Source organism: Mobula birostris, chromosome 18 (assembly GCF_030028105.1).
Source record: "Mobula birostris isolate sMobBir1 chromosome 18, sMobBir1.hap1, whole genome shotgun sequence".
NCBI classification, from domain to species: Eukaryota; Metazoa; Chordata; class Chondrichthyes; order Myliobatiformes; family Myliobatidae; genus Mobula; species Mobula birostris.
In genome coordinates, this window is record NC_092387.1 from 42,619,840 (window position 1) to 42,636,101 (window position 16,262).

A 16,262-nucleotide genomic window follows, 5' to 3' on the forward strand; every position below is an offset into this window, starting at 1 on the left:
ATTAATTTCCCTGTCTCACCAGCTACAATGGCTTGACCAGATGATCCTTCTCTATCCATCATTACTCCTCTTTATATATTATTCTCACACCTGACTGTCCACACAGTCCTGATCTTCCGCCTTGTTCCTTACCTTCAGCTAGGTTTCTTCTTGCCATGCATTATTCATATGATTGAATTCTTCTTTGCATTCCTTTCTTGGATAACTACATTTTCCTTGTAAAACTGGAAATAATAATCATTTAGAAATAATATAATAATTATTGCTTAAACAAAAAAGAACATTAATGGTAGGAAAGTTCAGCTGGATAGCTCCATTAAAATTTTCCACGTACAATACATTCAGTGGCCACTTTATTAGGTACCTCCAGTATATTGTGGTCTTTTGCTGCTTTATCCACTTCAAGGTTCAATATGTTGTGCTTTCAGAGATGCTCTTCTGCATGCCACTATAGTAATGTATGGTTGTTCGAATTATTGTTGCCTTCCTGTCAGTCTGGCCATTCTCCTCTGACCTCTCTCATTAACAAGACATTTTCGCTCACAGAACTGCTGCTTGCTGAATGTCTTTTTTTTGTTTTTCGCATCATTCTCTGTAAACTCTAAAGACAGCGTTACGTGAAAATCCCAGTAGATGAGCAGTTTCTGAGATACTCAAACCACCAACGATCATTCCACGGTCAAGTCATTTAGATCATATTTTTTCCCCATTCTGATGTTTGGTCTGAACAACGACTGAACCTCTTTAACATGTGTGTATGTTTTTATGTAATGAGTTGCTGCCACATGATTTATGATTTACATTTATGAGCAGCTGTACAGGTGAACCTAATACAGTGATCACTGAGGCATTTGACAAACAAAGCAGTTGAACTGTCTCTATGTTATTGATGTTTCTGTGGAACTCTTAGTGTATGTGACGATCTTTCCTGTGGAATCAGCAACATCTAAAGCAACGGATCAGTTTTCTGGTGGATGGCTCACTCTGAGGAGGAGGGAGAGAAAGGGAAAGAGGAAATAAGCAAATGTAATAAGATGAAATACAGTCAGGGAGATATTATTTGAACCCATGGGATTCAAGCATAACCACATAACTAGTGAACCCATCTTCTCCCTTAACCGCTAATAGGTATTTCGAACATTTCCTATTCTTTTATATATTCATCCTCATGTTGGAGTTTGCCAAGTCCTTCCGTCCTAAAACACCTCTGTCCTAGAAGTCCACTGAGACCGTGTTTCTGTTGGCCTTTGAGGAAGAGATTTCCAAGACATCAAACCCTCAGAGGGAAAATTTTACATCATCTCGGCGTGACCCCTTATTGTTGAACATTGACTCCTCATTCTGGATTTTCCCACATCCACTCTGTTAAGATCCAACCTCAGGATCAGCTTCGATATTTCAAACAAGTTCAAGTACGTCAGTTTTGGTCACCGTACTGTGTTAGTAAACTGGAAAGGATGCAGAAGCGATTTAAAAGGTTCTTGCCAGGGCTTGAGGGCCTTAGTTATACGGAGAAGTTGGGCAGGCTGGGAGTTTATTCCTTGGAGTGCAGGAGACTGAGATGCATAAAATCACAAGGGGCATAGGTGGGGTGAAAGCACTCAGTCTTTTCCCCAGGCTGCAGAATCAAGAACTAATGGGCATCGATTTAAGATGAGAGAGGAAATATTTTATAGGAACTTGGGGGGGGGGGGGAACATCTTTATACAAAGGTAGTATGTGTGTGGGAAATGCTGCCGGAGGATGTGGTTGAGGCAGGTTCAAAAGCAATGTTTAAAAGACTTTTGGACAGTTACGTGGCTAAGAAGAGCTTAGAAGGTTATGGGTGTAGCCTGAATAGGCAGTTTTGTCAAGCCTGGCCCTTCCTCACAAGACAACCTGTCCATTTCAGGTATTAGCCTAGTGAACCTTCTCTGAACTGTTTCTAATACATCTGTCGGTGGCAAGTGTGTCAGGCTGAAACTCTACAAGTGTGGCTGATTAAAGGATGGTCTTGTGTTTCTGAAGAGATTGGAACTGAAAAGCATCAGTTGGTTGCAAATGTCAAACCCCTATAGATCATTGCCCCTTGATAGAAAGCAGGCCAAGCTGAGCTGCAGGCTTCACAACAGATGTTCTCTGTTTGAGTGAATTGTTCAAGTGTTTGAGTGAATTGTTTGGTCATCAGGATGAAAGCCCTGAGCATTGGGATATTTCTTCTTCAGCGACTGAAGCACCTTAAACCCTTAATGGTGAGATCTTATTTAATCCGGCGTGTAAATGGCTCAAGAATGATTCCCTAAACTGCTCTCACTCTCTGCTGGCTGCCTTCTTTGTTTATCTTGAACAACCAGAGATCAGCTCACTGGAAAAATCAGTCAAAACTTTAACTCTAACACCCTTACTAAAATCTAACTATCTTGTTAATTTAGTTTTTCCAGTATGGGCTGGATACACTTTGCTTTGATTAATAGAAGACATATTTCCCATATGTTTTGATTTTCTGAACAAAGTGATTACATACTAAAACTGGACAAGAGAAGGAATGGTTGCTTCATGAGCTGATTACTGCACAGAGTGCATATAATAAAATCTGAACATTTAGATCATCTTAAGCTAAACCACTCTCCTATCAACTTTGTACAGCCCAGTGGGTGTCAAGTGGTGTGACTCAATATTCCTGAATATGTATGAATGAACTCCTTCTACTGCATTCAGAAAATGGACCATTTTAAAAGCATCTCTGAATAGTACTAATGGTGCTTTATATTCATGGAAAGACAAGACGCTCACAAAGAATCTTTCCATTACCAGAGTTCACTTACGATGCTCTCTCACTACTTTCCTGCCTAAATTGTTAAGCCTGAAGCCATTTCAAATTAATTTAAAAATAAAAGTTGGGCCCTCAGAGGCACGATCCTCCAAGACAGATAAATGAAAGTGTTAAGATGTTCAGATGTCAATCTCAAACTGCTGTCAGAATGGTAGTACACGTTCTGATTCGGTAGCACAGGGGCCAACGTATGAAATAATTAAACCACCAGAGGGAAGCTGAAAGCGATATCAATCCGTGCTTGCTGTTGGGAAGAAATAATATTTGGGAATGTGTCCGATCATTTTGTTAGCTCATGAAGGTTGTTTAAAACTAATTAGTCTTTGATTTAATATTTATTCACTTTGGTCCTCATGTCCTTATCTGTTTTTGTTTGTGTCTCATTGGATTTGGGCTTTATCGTTCCTCCACAAGCTGCTTTCTTTAACTGAGTTGGGAGAACAATTTTTTTTTAAAAAGCTCGCTTGTCCTTTATAAATTAGTGATGAATGTTTCAGACACTCACTGCTGGCAAGTCACAGGGGAGCTCAGTCTGCACTGATGGGAGGGTTTCATTCTAATAATGATGCCACATCATTGAAGGGCCCATTTGAAATGAATCATTTTGAAGGAAGTTTATGTTTGAAACATGCTGGTCCCTTTTAACAGAAGCTGCTCACTGGTCAAGTACTGCAGCCTAAGATGGTATTTTACGCTCAGCAGGAAGCAGTGATGAAAGGACAAAGGAAAAATAAAAGAATGAAAGTTCAAGAACTTTGGGGAAGGACAGATATGTCCGGTATATATTAATAATCTGGCAATCTTAATTATTACCGTTAGTTAAATAACTGCTGAATAATTCAATTCCATGAAGAAATCCATTTTTAACTGTCCATAAACTTTAACCCATTTTTATCTGTCTGTCATATCTCTCTCCCTCTCCTTTATGTCTTATGTTGCCTCAACTTCTGTCTCTGAAACCCCCAAGGTTTCTCTTTCCCTGTGATGTTCTTTCAATTATTTTCTCCCTTTTCTTTCATGTCTTTCTGACTCTCTCCATGTCTTTCTCACTCTTTTTGCACACGTATGCACATGCCATACCCATGTACATTTACACTCTTAACTGCTTCCTTGCTCTCGCTTTCTCCATCCTCAATCACCGTGAATTCAAACTATTCACAGTGGCAAGTAACTCAGGAAATAATTTTAAACATCGCGTACTGAGGTACAGTGAAAATCCTTGTTTTGTATGCCATCCATACGGATTATTTCATCACATCACGGTCTTTCATTGATTCCATTGTGGCTATTGGAAACGGAATCTCAGGGTTGTATATATATGTATTTTGATAATAAATTTACTTTGAACATCAGCACGTTGAGGTAGGTCAATACCAGAATGCAGAATAAAGTGTTACAGTTATAGTGGAAGAGCCATACAGGCAGACAATAAAGCACAAAGCCGTATCAAGGTAGATTGTGAGGTTATTGCATCATCGTGTTAGGTAAAATTTCAATAGTCTTACAACAGTAGTAAAGAGTCTGTCATTGAGGCTGGTGGTATGTCGTTTCCAGGTTTTGTATCTTCAGTTCGACAGGAGAAGAGAGAAGGGTGAATGCCCTGGGTGGGTGGGGAGTTCTTCATTATGTTGGTTGCTTTCCCGAAGCAGCAGAATGCTCTCTTTACATTCTACAAAGGATGTCTAAAAGGGAGGCTTTTCTCAGCATGTAAAATGGAAGATTATTGAAATATAAGTCTTGTGAATAAGATTGACAGCTTCACAGTCAAAGGTTATGACGAGGATCAAAGGATACAATTACCCGTTGAGATGCTGGACATTGCTGGCCTCACCTTTGCCCATCCTTCTTATTTACGGCACTTGTGTTGCTGACAGGCTCTCTTGTGTTTATGTTGCCAGATATTCGAGGGCTGCAAGGGTTCCTGGATCAAGCTTCCCGCCAAGGGTTAGATGTATCTTTGCAGAGAATTGACCAGAACATCAGTCGGATCTTTGCTAGTCTCTTCACCACGATGAAGACTGAGGAGCTGAACCGTTACCGGGACACTCTGCGTCGGGCCATCCTGCTGTTGAGCCCACGAGGAGCTCAGACATTCATAAACGAGGTTAGTAACGAACACAGCTCAAAGATGGAGGTGTTGAAGGAGATTACAAGTCCTAACTCAGAAGTATGTGTTTCCCGATTTTAAATGGGGCTTTCCACTTTGTGTTCCAAATCTCTCCTGGTTCTGGGATTTAAGAGGTTGCAAATCTAAAAACAAATAAATCAGCTGTCCTACTAGTAGTGCTCCAGTTCAGCTCAGGAACTGAAGATCAAGCCTATGTTGTGAATTTCGATTTCAAAAAGTGACAATTCCTGGAGTGTTTTATATTTAACAGTATTGTATTTCTCACCAGCTGTAGAACTGGTTTTCACTTTTTTCTCTCTTTGATTTTAATTGCACATGAAAATCGTAAAGGAATGTCCAGCTCTGACTAGTGTACATGGGGCATTGTTTCCAGGTAATGCCATTGAAGGGAAAAATGTAATTGAGAAGCAGGCTAGCTTGACAAATCCCTCAGGGTCACCAAAGCCCAAGGATTAGGACTGGGAAAAGGAGTCATTTGTGCTGGCAGTGACTAGAGAGATAAGAATGGGACCAGTGAGATGCCAGCCAGCAGGGCACTGCTGGAGAAATACGTTTATTGTAGTCGCCTGTACCAAGCTAATGTACAGTGTGAAACTTGTCTTGAACACTATCAGTACAAGTCAATTCACTGCAACAGCGCAATGAGATAGTAAGAGGTAAAACAATAACAGAGTTCAAAACAAAGTGTCACAGTACAGAAAGCAAGCAGACAGGTACAGTAAGGTGTCACAATGAGATAGATTTTAAAGTCAACAGTCCACCTTGGCATACTATTTAATAGTCTTATAACAGGGGGATAAAAGTTCTCCTTAAGCCTGGTAGTACATGCTTTCAGACTTGTATATTTTCTATCTAATGGGAGGGAGGAGAAGAGAAAATGTCCAGTGTGTGTGGAGTCTTTTGTTGGCTGTTTTACTGAAGTACTGAAAAGTGTAGACGGAGTCCATGGAGGAGAGGCTGGTTTCTGTGATGTGCTGAGCTGTGTCCACAACTCTGCATTTTCTTGTGGTCACGGGCAGAACAGTTACCATACCAAGCCGTGATGTATCCAAATAAAAACTGGTGAGGGTCAAAGGAAGCGTGCCAATTTTCTTTAGCCTCCCGAGGAAGTGTTGGACAACAGTAGCTGGTTATCTATGCCAGCTGAAAAAATAGGAGAAGACGAGGAGAAATGATTTAGCTCGGCCGCTGGTCATAGCAGGCCATTTGTCTAGCAGATGGAGATATCTAAGTACAGCAGCAGGGACAAATATTTGAAGGGAGAGGTTTAAAAATGTGGGAAAGGTAAGTCATCATTATGGAAACTGTCACACACTGGAGACACTTGTAAAAGAAAAAGGAGATTGGTAATGGAGTAAAGTCGGAATCATATCTAGATGTTAATTGAGCATCATTGGGAAAATGAGCACTCATTGCATATCCCTCATTACATTTGTGCCTGCGATGAGTGGCAGTTGTTATGGCGAATCTGCTCCCACAATGTTGTTAATGAGGTAGCACTCAGATTTTAACCCATGACAGTAAAGGATTTCCGAATCAGGATGTCTGTGATTGAGGGGAAATTGGAACAATATCTCAAAATCACAGTTATATAGCATGAAAATAAGTGCTTCAGCCCAACTCATCAATGCTGACCAATGTGTCTTCCCGAGCTAGTTCAATGTGTCCCATATCTCCCTCAACCCTTCCTTTCCACATAGCTGTCTAGATGTCTTTTAAATGTAATTGTTCCCACCTCTACCAGCTCCTCCGGTAGCTCGTTCCATATTCCCACCACCACTGTGTGGAGAAATCTGCCCCTTGGAATCATTTTGTATTTCTCCCCTTTCACAAACCCATGCCCTCTAGTTTCAGACTCCCCTACCCTGGGAAATTCAATGACAATCCCATTATCCCCGCCCCCTGCACTGTCACCGTGAGGCCTACAACAAGCACCTCATCAAACTGTCTGGGCACAGTGCTGTCTTCCAAACCCAGTATCAAATTTTACAACATCAGCTACCGTGGTTTCTCTACCAGTACCTATCATCCGTATGTGATCTTAACAGCTTGTTTTTACCCCTCCCTGCACCTTTCTTTCCTTCTATGGATCTGCTTTCCTTGACCTTCTAAGATATTATGGTCAGAAGTTTGGGAGGTGCAGTTGAAGAAGTTTGGTGAGCTGCTGGAGTGCATCCTTAGCACAACACCTTTCAGCACCTGTGACTGGAAGATCGGGATTCAATTTCTGCCGCAGTCTGTGATGAGTTTGTATGTTCTTCCTGTGACACTTGTGTTTCCTCCGGGTCTCTAGTTTCCTCCCACATTCCAAAGATGCATGGGCTAGGAATAGCTAGCTGTGGGCAAGCTATGTTGGTGAGGCAAGTGTGGTGACACTTGTGAGCGGCCCCTCATTGAAGCAAATGATACATTTCACTGTATGTTTCAATGTGCATGTGACAAAAGGATAAAGCTGAGCTTTAGTAAATGGTGTGTAATTCTAGGGATGGTAGATTTGTTCTTCTGGGTGGAGTATCCACAGTAGGTATTGCTAAATAATGGGTAAAATATATATAATGAGGGAGACACCAAAGATTTGCAGATGCCAGAAATCTTGAGCAATACACTCAAAATGCTGGAGGAACTCAGCAGGTAACTCAGCATCTAAGGAGCGAAATAAAGTGTTGAGATTTTAAGCTAAGACCCTTCATCAGGACTGGAAAGGGAGGAGGCAGTAGGTGGGGGAGCAGTACAAACTGGCAGGTGATTAGTGTGCTCAGATAAGGGGGAGATGGACACTCAAGCAGCTAAGTATATCCATGTCAGAAATCAAGTAAGGTTGGATTTGAATGGAATGGTGCAAATGAGTGACATGAGGACAAGGAAACCATGATCTCATTGAATGGTAAGGCATCCAGCAGGAGCCAGTGTCTAACTGCTGCCTCAGCTTCTCCTCTTAAGGTACATGTAAAATAGGAACATTAATTCTTTAAATATTTACTGAGCTTGTCTCTTCTGGAAGAATGTTACTTCTGGCAAGAACAAATATTTCTTTACACTCTTAATTTGCTTTGAATGTGGGGGAAATGCTTTGGAGTGTTGGAAGGAAAGAAACTCAATAGAATACCTAGCTGCAGAAAAATTTACTCTGATTTACTGTAAAAGAATTTAATCACCAATTGCTATGAGAGACTTTACTCTGGTAGGGAACAGAAATAAGACAAAGACCTCAATATACGGTTAATCCTTTTATGACATGCTCATGGGAAGCCGTTGTCTTACAACTCTGACAATGTCAGGTTACATCTCAGATTTATACAGTAAATTTTGGGCAATAGCCAACAAGTAAACATACTTGGTCAGCAATTTCCAAAGCACTTGTATCAGCAAGTTTACTAACGTTCCTGCGCAAGTCATAAAATCATTCTTTAAATCTTTTTATTGAATTAGTACACAAAAAGGTAAACCGGCATAAAATCAGAGATACATGTCTACAGTTAGTTCCTCGATTTGCTACTTGCCAGACAATCTTAGAAGAAGTTAACAATACCTCACTGCTGGCATGATCAATGTCTGGCCATTGTTAGTTCGCACGAGCAAGGTGGTGTCTGCCTCTTATCCCGTCACCCTCATGATCCAGGTCTTGAGCAATATTTAGCTAGTCAAGCCTGACAACAGCGTTTAATTCAAAATTATTTTTAACTTTATAATTTTCTTCCACAGACCCCTCCTTTTTGATCATTTGATCAACCTTATTCCTCACCTCCGAATACTTGCTCTTCTACCTGATAGAGTATATCGTACCCACACGCACAGTACTCGTGTTGGTGGACCAGCTAAATTCCAGTGGTAATCTCCAAGCTGTTGACGGTGGGAAACTAGACAATTCTATTGAAAACTCTGGGACAGAAAGGTGACATCTTTATTGCTGGAAGTGGTCTTATTAACCAAGCCTGAATGGAGTCCAAATGTTGCTGAAAATACACAAATACTGCTTTATATTTGAAAATCAAATTGAATGCTGTACCATTATCAATGGATAGTGATATATCTGGCCTGATGATGAAGCAATTGAAGAGGTTGGGTCTACCACACTGTCCTAAGAAACTCCAAGCCCAAAGTCCCAGGGCACTGCCTCTTGAAGATATCTTGGATATTACAGAAGCTCTTGACCATGATGGAGATGACTAATTTTGCAACTCTCTGCAGCTTACTTTGATCCTATTGCAGGAGTAGCCCTCCCCAGCCGCCCCAACACCAGACAGTGATGCAGCCAGTCAGAATGCTCTTCACAGTACTTCTGTAGAAATTTTTGAGTGCCTTAGGTGATGTACCAAGACTCCTCAAACTCCTAATGAAGTATAGCTGCTGTCTTGCCTTCTTTACAGCTACATCGATATGTTGGAACCAGGATTGGTCCTCGGGGTCAGGTCAGACTAGTCCTGATGAAATCTAAACCAAACATCAAAAAGAAAAACAACTTCCTTTACCATAGCACATTTCACTGCACTCTCAGAATATCCCAAATCTTGTTGCAGTGTTCCTGTATTTAAAATGCAGGAAGTGTGGCAGGTGACTTTAAAACAGTAAGCTCACACATAATGATTGGGTAAACTGAATTAATGAGGTAATTTATGGGGTTAATGGCTGCTGTGTGTAAAATAATAAAAAGAAAGCTTTTCTATTCATGTGACAGAAGGCCTTGGTTTAATGTCTCATCTGAAAGACAATGCAATGCTGGAGTGTCCGTTTGGATTTTACAATTAATTCACACTCCAGAATGCTCCAAATCCTGGCAAGTGCACTACCAACCGAGGCACAGCTGACACTTAAGTGGTAAGGCGTGCTTGATAGCACTGTTGCTGACACCTTCTACCACTCTGCCAATGATCAAGAGCAGGCTGATGAGGAGGTAATTGGAAGGGTTGGATCCTGCCTCAGCCAGAAGATTGCTTCACTCAGATAGGTGTCCCCTGTTTCTCGGACTGTCAACAGATTGTTTTCTTTAGTATTTTGTGTTTGCAGGCAGTCGGATGAATGGATTCTCTATGGAAAATGATATTGATTCCCACATCTTTCACCACAGTCAGCTAACTTTGTACAATCAGATTGATTCTTACATCTGTCAGTGTGAATTGGACTGATTGTCATATCTCAGTATAGTCAGAGGTGTTGCTGTGCCAGTAAAGTTGAAGACTGAGCTGTCTATAGTTTGATTGTCTCTTGAAACAGTTATTATTGATGACTGTAGGTCTCAACTCAGTTGGGCTGATGTCAATTCAGACAGAGTAGTTTGTCACTGTCATAGAACCACGGACTCATACAGCACAAAGTAGACCCTTGGACCTAACATATCCACACTGACCATCAAGCATCCATCTATACCAATTGGCAGCACGGTAGCACTTTACAGCGCCAATTCCCACCGCTGTCCAAAAGGAATTTGTAGGTTCTCCCCGTCAGCATGTGGCTCTTTTCCAGTTGCTCTGGTTTCCACCCACATTCCAAAGATGTACAAGTTAGGGTTAGTAAGTCGTGGGCATGCTACGTTAGTGCTGGAAGCATAGTGGCAATTGCAGGCTGCATCCTGCGCCCCCCCGCCCCCAGTACATTTCACATTGTGCTGATCGTTGACACCAAACAACTCATTTCACTGTACGTTTTGACGTACATGTGACAACTAAAGCCAATCTTTATAAAGATAATCTTTTCTTCTTATCTTTGTCCATTTACCTGTACTTGGCTATTCAAGTGTTTGTTTACATACTTCTTAAACGTTTTGAAAGTCTCCGCTTCGATCACCTATTCAGCACAGTGGACCCGCTTGAATTCTCAAATCCTGAGATTGGGAATGTGTAAAGAGGAAACAGATATTTTTTTTGAAAGACAAGGAAGTTGAGGGCTATGAAAGTCTGAGAAGAACAGGCTGTGATCATGTTGAATGGGCAGAATGGACTACTTCAGTTCCTATTTTCTTTAGTTTGTATGAACTCTAGATGAAAAGAACAATTCCTCAGGTCCAGTCTAAACATCTGTCCGCTCACCCCAACCCTATGCTTTCTAGTTTCGGACACCTCTCTGTACCTGTGTCGGTTAGTGTGTACAAGTTCCATTGAACAGCTTTACTGATCGTTCACTGACCAATGTACAATCTTCTAATGTAAGCTCAGATGTGGATGTTTACTGATGCTTATGAAATGTTTTAATTCTATTTAATGTACTGTAGATACATGGAGGGGCAAGGCTCAGAGGGATGTGGGACATGCATAGGGAAATTGTGATGGTTTATTTTATCACTAAACACAAATACATATTCCATTTCCAGCCAGAATCTGCAATGTCTTTGGAAGAGATTATTTGGTGGGGGTAATGGATTGGGATATGGTCAGCACAACACCCCAAGCAAGAGAATGACTGGATAGTGAAGAGGATTGGCTCAGATTATCCCAGGATCTAGATGAAAAGACAGAGGAGGTCAGGAAATGGTAGATGGAATTCAACCCAGACCAGTGCAAAGTGTAGCATTTTGTGAAACCAGGGCAAGACTTACACAGTAATGGGCAAGATCCTAGAGAATGCTGTAGAACAGAAGACCTTGGGGTGCATTTCCCTGGAAGATGCAACACAGGGGGTTAAGAAGGTGAGACCACATGGAGTATTGTGTACAGGTCTGGTCACCCAGCTGTAGGAAGAATGTCATTAATCTGGAAGGGGTGCAAAAAAGATTATGAGGATGTTGCTGGAACTAGAGTGTTTGGGTTACAAGGACAGGCTGGATAGGTTGGGACTTTTTTCCATGCAGTGTAGGCAGCTGAGGGGTCACCTTATGGATATTTATAAAATCATAAGGGGTGTCAAAATCTTTTTCCCAGTGTAGGGGACTGTAAAGCTAGAGGGTATAGGCTTAAGGTGTGGGGAAAGTTTTCAAAGGCATCTGAGGGGCAGGTTTTTCACACAGGGAGTGGTGGCTATATGAAACAAGTTGCCAGTGAAAGTGGTTGAGGTGGATATTATTACAAAACTTAAAACAATTGAACAGATAAAATAATAAAATAAAAGGTTCAGAGGAATGTGGATCAAACACAAGATACCAGGTTGAGCTCGGACAAATATCTTGTTCAGCATGGATGATTTGGACTAAAGGGCCTGTTTCAAGGTTGTATAACTCTCATGAATCTAAAAAAAGATGAAAATGAAGCTTGGCCTGATTGGAAATAGGCCCTTGTGGACACTGGCAGTATCTCATGGAGGACGATAGGCTGGGATGGGAATAAGGGGAGCTCAGGGAACAGAAGGAAGAGAACGTCAGCGAGACGAGCTTGTGATGAACAGTCTGCTTGATATGCAGCAATGCAACTTCCCCTTATGTTCCACATTAAGCTGGACAGATATGCAATGATATGCAATGCAATCAGGAGAATTCCTTCTCCCTTGTATTCCACGTTGAGGTGGGCAGGTGGTGCAAACTGAAATGTTCTTGTCTCTGATCGAGTAACATGTGGATGGTAGAGAGTAGCGCATAGGCAGCACAGTCAGACTCAACAGGTGTCTGCTTTATTCAAAGGTTTTCTCAATGGCACACACGTGATCTAGTTCACTATGTCATGACATCTCATTCACTTTTTTTTAAATATTGTACTGTTTCCATCTTTGGAAGGAATGGATTCTGATAACACTGGAATATTTGCAAGTTTAAACAACTGGTTTCAAATTCAGGAAATCATGTATTGTCACAATCTCTCTGATCAATGTACTTTATTCATGTACTGTCCACATGCTTATCACCAAGCATTCCATGATGTTTCCTTTGGGTTCATCTGCACCATCCAGCTCTCCTCTCAATCTGAATACTCTGTGCATCAGCAGTTCTACAGATGTTTATTCTGTCATGGATCGCAGCGCTGGTCTGCAGCTTAGAGAAAAATAAATCTGTGAGCTGATACTTTAGAGCAAGACCTGATCCTTCTTGAATAACTTTCAAAATTTCCCCGCTTCCTTCACTGTACATATTGATCTCCATTTTGGAGATGGACAGTGAGAAGCTGTAAAGTGATATCTGATCCCATTTTCTATCACAAGTTGTGCAGAGTGAAATGACCAGGACTCTCCACCATTGTCCAACACAATCTCCTTGCAAGGTTCACATGTCATGAAAATGATGCGAGTTCTTGTCTTGTGTATTCAGTGTATGATATTTGGAGCGGTGCTCTAGGCATCTTCAATCTGTGTGTTATCTGGCCAGCTTTTCCAAATCCTTGCTTATTCCAGGTCAATAATCTAAAGATTTCAGAAATCTACAGATACTTCCAGTGATGTTTCACTATTCTGCTTTGTAATACTTTGATGCACTGATGATTTCTGGACAGATTGTAATCCCTGCGATAGAAAGGCTCTATATTCTCATCCAAGCATGTCAAAATCAATCCAGCCTTTCTCATACTTTCTCATAGACTTGCTTTAATACTGTGCCATTTTCACTATCTACCTAGATGTTACAGGAGATCATTCTCTACAGCCAGTAGCATGAATATTGCATCCTCTATTTTCCATTTGTGATTGTATGCAGTAATTTAGATGCTGCATCTACTACATCTTTCTGTTTGGATGCTCAGTTTTGAATCGCATACTCATATCGGCACAGGATAATGGACCACCACTGCTTTCTCAAGCTGCCATTGTAGGAATTGTGGATCAATTGTGGATTCCTAATAAGAAATGGAGGCACTTTGTGATCCCAGACATAATTCGCAATGTCTCATTTTCCGCCTGACTATATTTCCTCCAGCTGTTCATCAGTGTCCAAAGCCAATGGGCTTCTTACAGCTATTTTCTGTAAAGTGGCCTACATTTGGTCCAAATGCACAACTGGTGGCGCCATAAATGAATTTTAGCATTGTGGAGTGTGTGTAGTGGACTGTAAGAGTTTCACTAGGGCTCGTTTGCAGAAATCATATACTTTCTGTGGTTCCTTTCCTGATCACTAAACATTTGTCCTTCAACAGCTGTGGAGTTGCTACTGTGTCAAGGCCCATCGGAAGCATGGAATAATATAGGGTCTTGCCTGGGAAGTTTTGGTGAAATTTTCAGATTTTCTGGAACCCACATTATCTCATGAATCCCTCTGAAACTTCCTCAGGTAGTTGGATATATTCCTTCTCTCTGTTCAAAGCTTAAAGTTCAAAGTAAATTTATTATCAAATTACATATATGTCACCATGTACTGTAAAACCCTGAGATTAATTTTCTTGTGAGCCTACTTAATAATTCCATAATAGAACAGTGACCATAACAGAATCAATGAAAAACCACACCATTTTCGGTGTTCAATTGTCCAGTGTTCAAAAGACAACAAACTGTGCAAATACAAAAAGAAAGAAATAATAGTAATAAATAAATAATAAATATCAAGAACGTAAGATGAAGCGTTCTTGAAAGTGAGTCTATAGGTTGTGAGAACATTTCAATGATGGGGCAGGTGAAGTTTGGTTCAAGAGCCTGATGGTTGAAGGGTAATGACTGATCCTAAACCTGGTGTTGAGAGTCCTGTGGCTCCTGATGGCACCTGCGGGAAGAGAGCATGGGTGGTGATGGATGCTGCTTTCCTGCAACAACGTTCTGTGTAAATGAGCTCAATGGTGGAGAACAGGGGTTCCCAATATTTCTTATGCCATGGACCAATGCCATTCAGCAAGGGGTCTGTGAACCCCAGGTTGGGAGCCCCTGGTGTGGAGGACTTTACCCAGGTTGGGAGCGCCGGTGGGGAGGGCTTTACGTGCGATGGACTGGGCCATATTCACTAATTTTGTAGGATTTTCCATTTGCAGTTGTGTTTTTTAAAAAAAAAATCTATTGCATTGACTGTTTGGAATTGGTTTGGCATCTTGACCATGGTAGCCTGAAAAATTGTGGTTGATGACTTCACACCGTAATGTAGCTAGTTGTAGTAGAACAGTCAGCAGCTGTATTGATGTTCCTATCGATATACTAATCATTAAATTCCACTTTTATTTTAAAATAGTTACATTTTTTATTACTGCTATGTGCTGCTTAACCTTCACTTGCCAAATTACACATCAATATCAGTGTTGTCCATGCCTTAACTGTGTGTTGTTTGAATTGAGAAACTCTATGCTGACATTATCCTGACTTGCGATCCTCTTACCCTAAGAATTTATGCCCATTTTTTTTCCACTTAAAATATTTCACTGCTCTAACCTGGTAGACTCATGATGGATGGTCTGATGGTCTTCATTACATTGAGAGCAGCTTTTCCATCTATTCCGCCTTTCATACCAAATTTATTTACATGACTTAGGCTTGCTGTTGGAGCTCCTTCTCCTGTCTGTACGTGACAATGATAATGGTACTACTGTATGTACTTGCAAAGGTTCTTCAGTATTTTTCAAAAGCAATCTCTATTGTAGGTGAAAGGTCGAATATTTCATCATGTACGTAATAATTCAGGTTAAATTTTCTCATTGTTAAATTACAAATAAATTTGTCCCAAGATGCTCAGTTTTAAAGGTACCAAAATGAACACTACCTCACTGTTCCTTTTTCACACTATTTTTTTTCATTTTTTATTGCATATTGTACACTTTTTTTGTCTTGCACTGTACCACTGCCACAAAGCAACAAATTTCGCAACATATGTCAGTGGTTCTGATTCTGATGACAGGTTAGTAAAATTCCAGCAACCCAGCATCCACTTGTTCAGAAATCCTGATGGTCTAGCATCTGCTTCACTCATTAACCCAGAATGAGAACCAAAGGTTCGAATGCAGTTAACTGTGGGCCAGGAGGATAGGTGAAGCTAGGGCTGAGGTCCAGAAAACTAGAAGAACAGGAACTTGAATTGGTTTGCAACCAGAGTCAGGATCCGGAGTGTTCATAATCTCCCGCTCCTTTTAAACTAGACAACTAGTTTCAGAGTAACATCTGAAAAAGTGAAATAAGTATATGTTTTAATATCCAGTGGTTCCGAAAATTTGCTGAACCAGTACTGTCAATGTTCCCAGTGCCAGATCATTGGAGTTTTCCTGTAGACAGTTACAATCTCAACTGACCTTTGGTTTCTGATCCTAAATGTGTAGGTTTTTGCAATCCAGCTTGGTCTTGGATCTCTCTCTACTTAGTGAATAATATCTTACTTAGTTGAGCTTGACCGTGATTAGACCAAACAACGTACTTAGCTCCCAACAAACTCTTCATTTCAGGAGCCAGTAGGGGTGGAGAATAAATACTGATGTTGCCAGTGATATCCAGAACCCATGAATCAATGAATAAAAACAATGCTTCATTTTGATTTTTGACTTGCATGGAACCAGGAGGCACATGGATCTG

The 16,262-nt window shown here is 40.9% G+C and overlaps 1 protein-coding gene across 1 annotated transcript in view; it reads left to right on the forward strand.

The window, feature by feature from the left end:
* LOC140211882 (glutamate receptor ionotropic, delta-1-like) overlaps nucleotides 1–16,262 on the forward strand; it is a 993,352-nt gene that overhangs the window by 618,653 nt on the left and 358,437 nt on the right. The window contains exon 4 of the mRNA XM_072282070.1: nucleotides 4,711–4,916. Within this exon, the coding sequence (XP_072138171.1) occupies nucleotides 4,711–4,916 (206 nt within the window). The remainder of the gene's footprint in view (nucleotides 1–4,710; nucleotides 4,917–16,262) is intronic.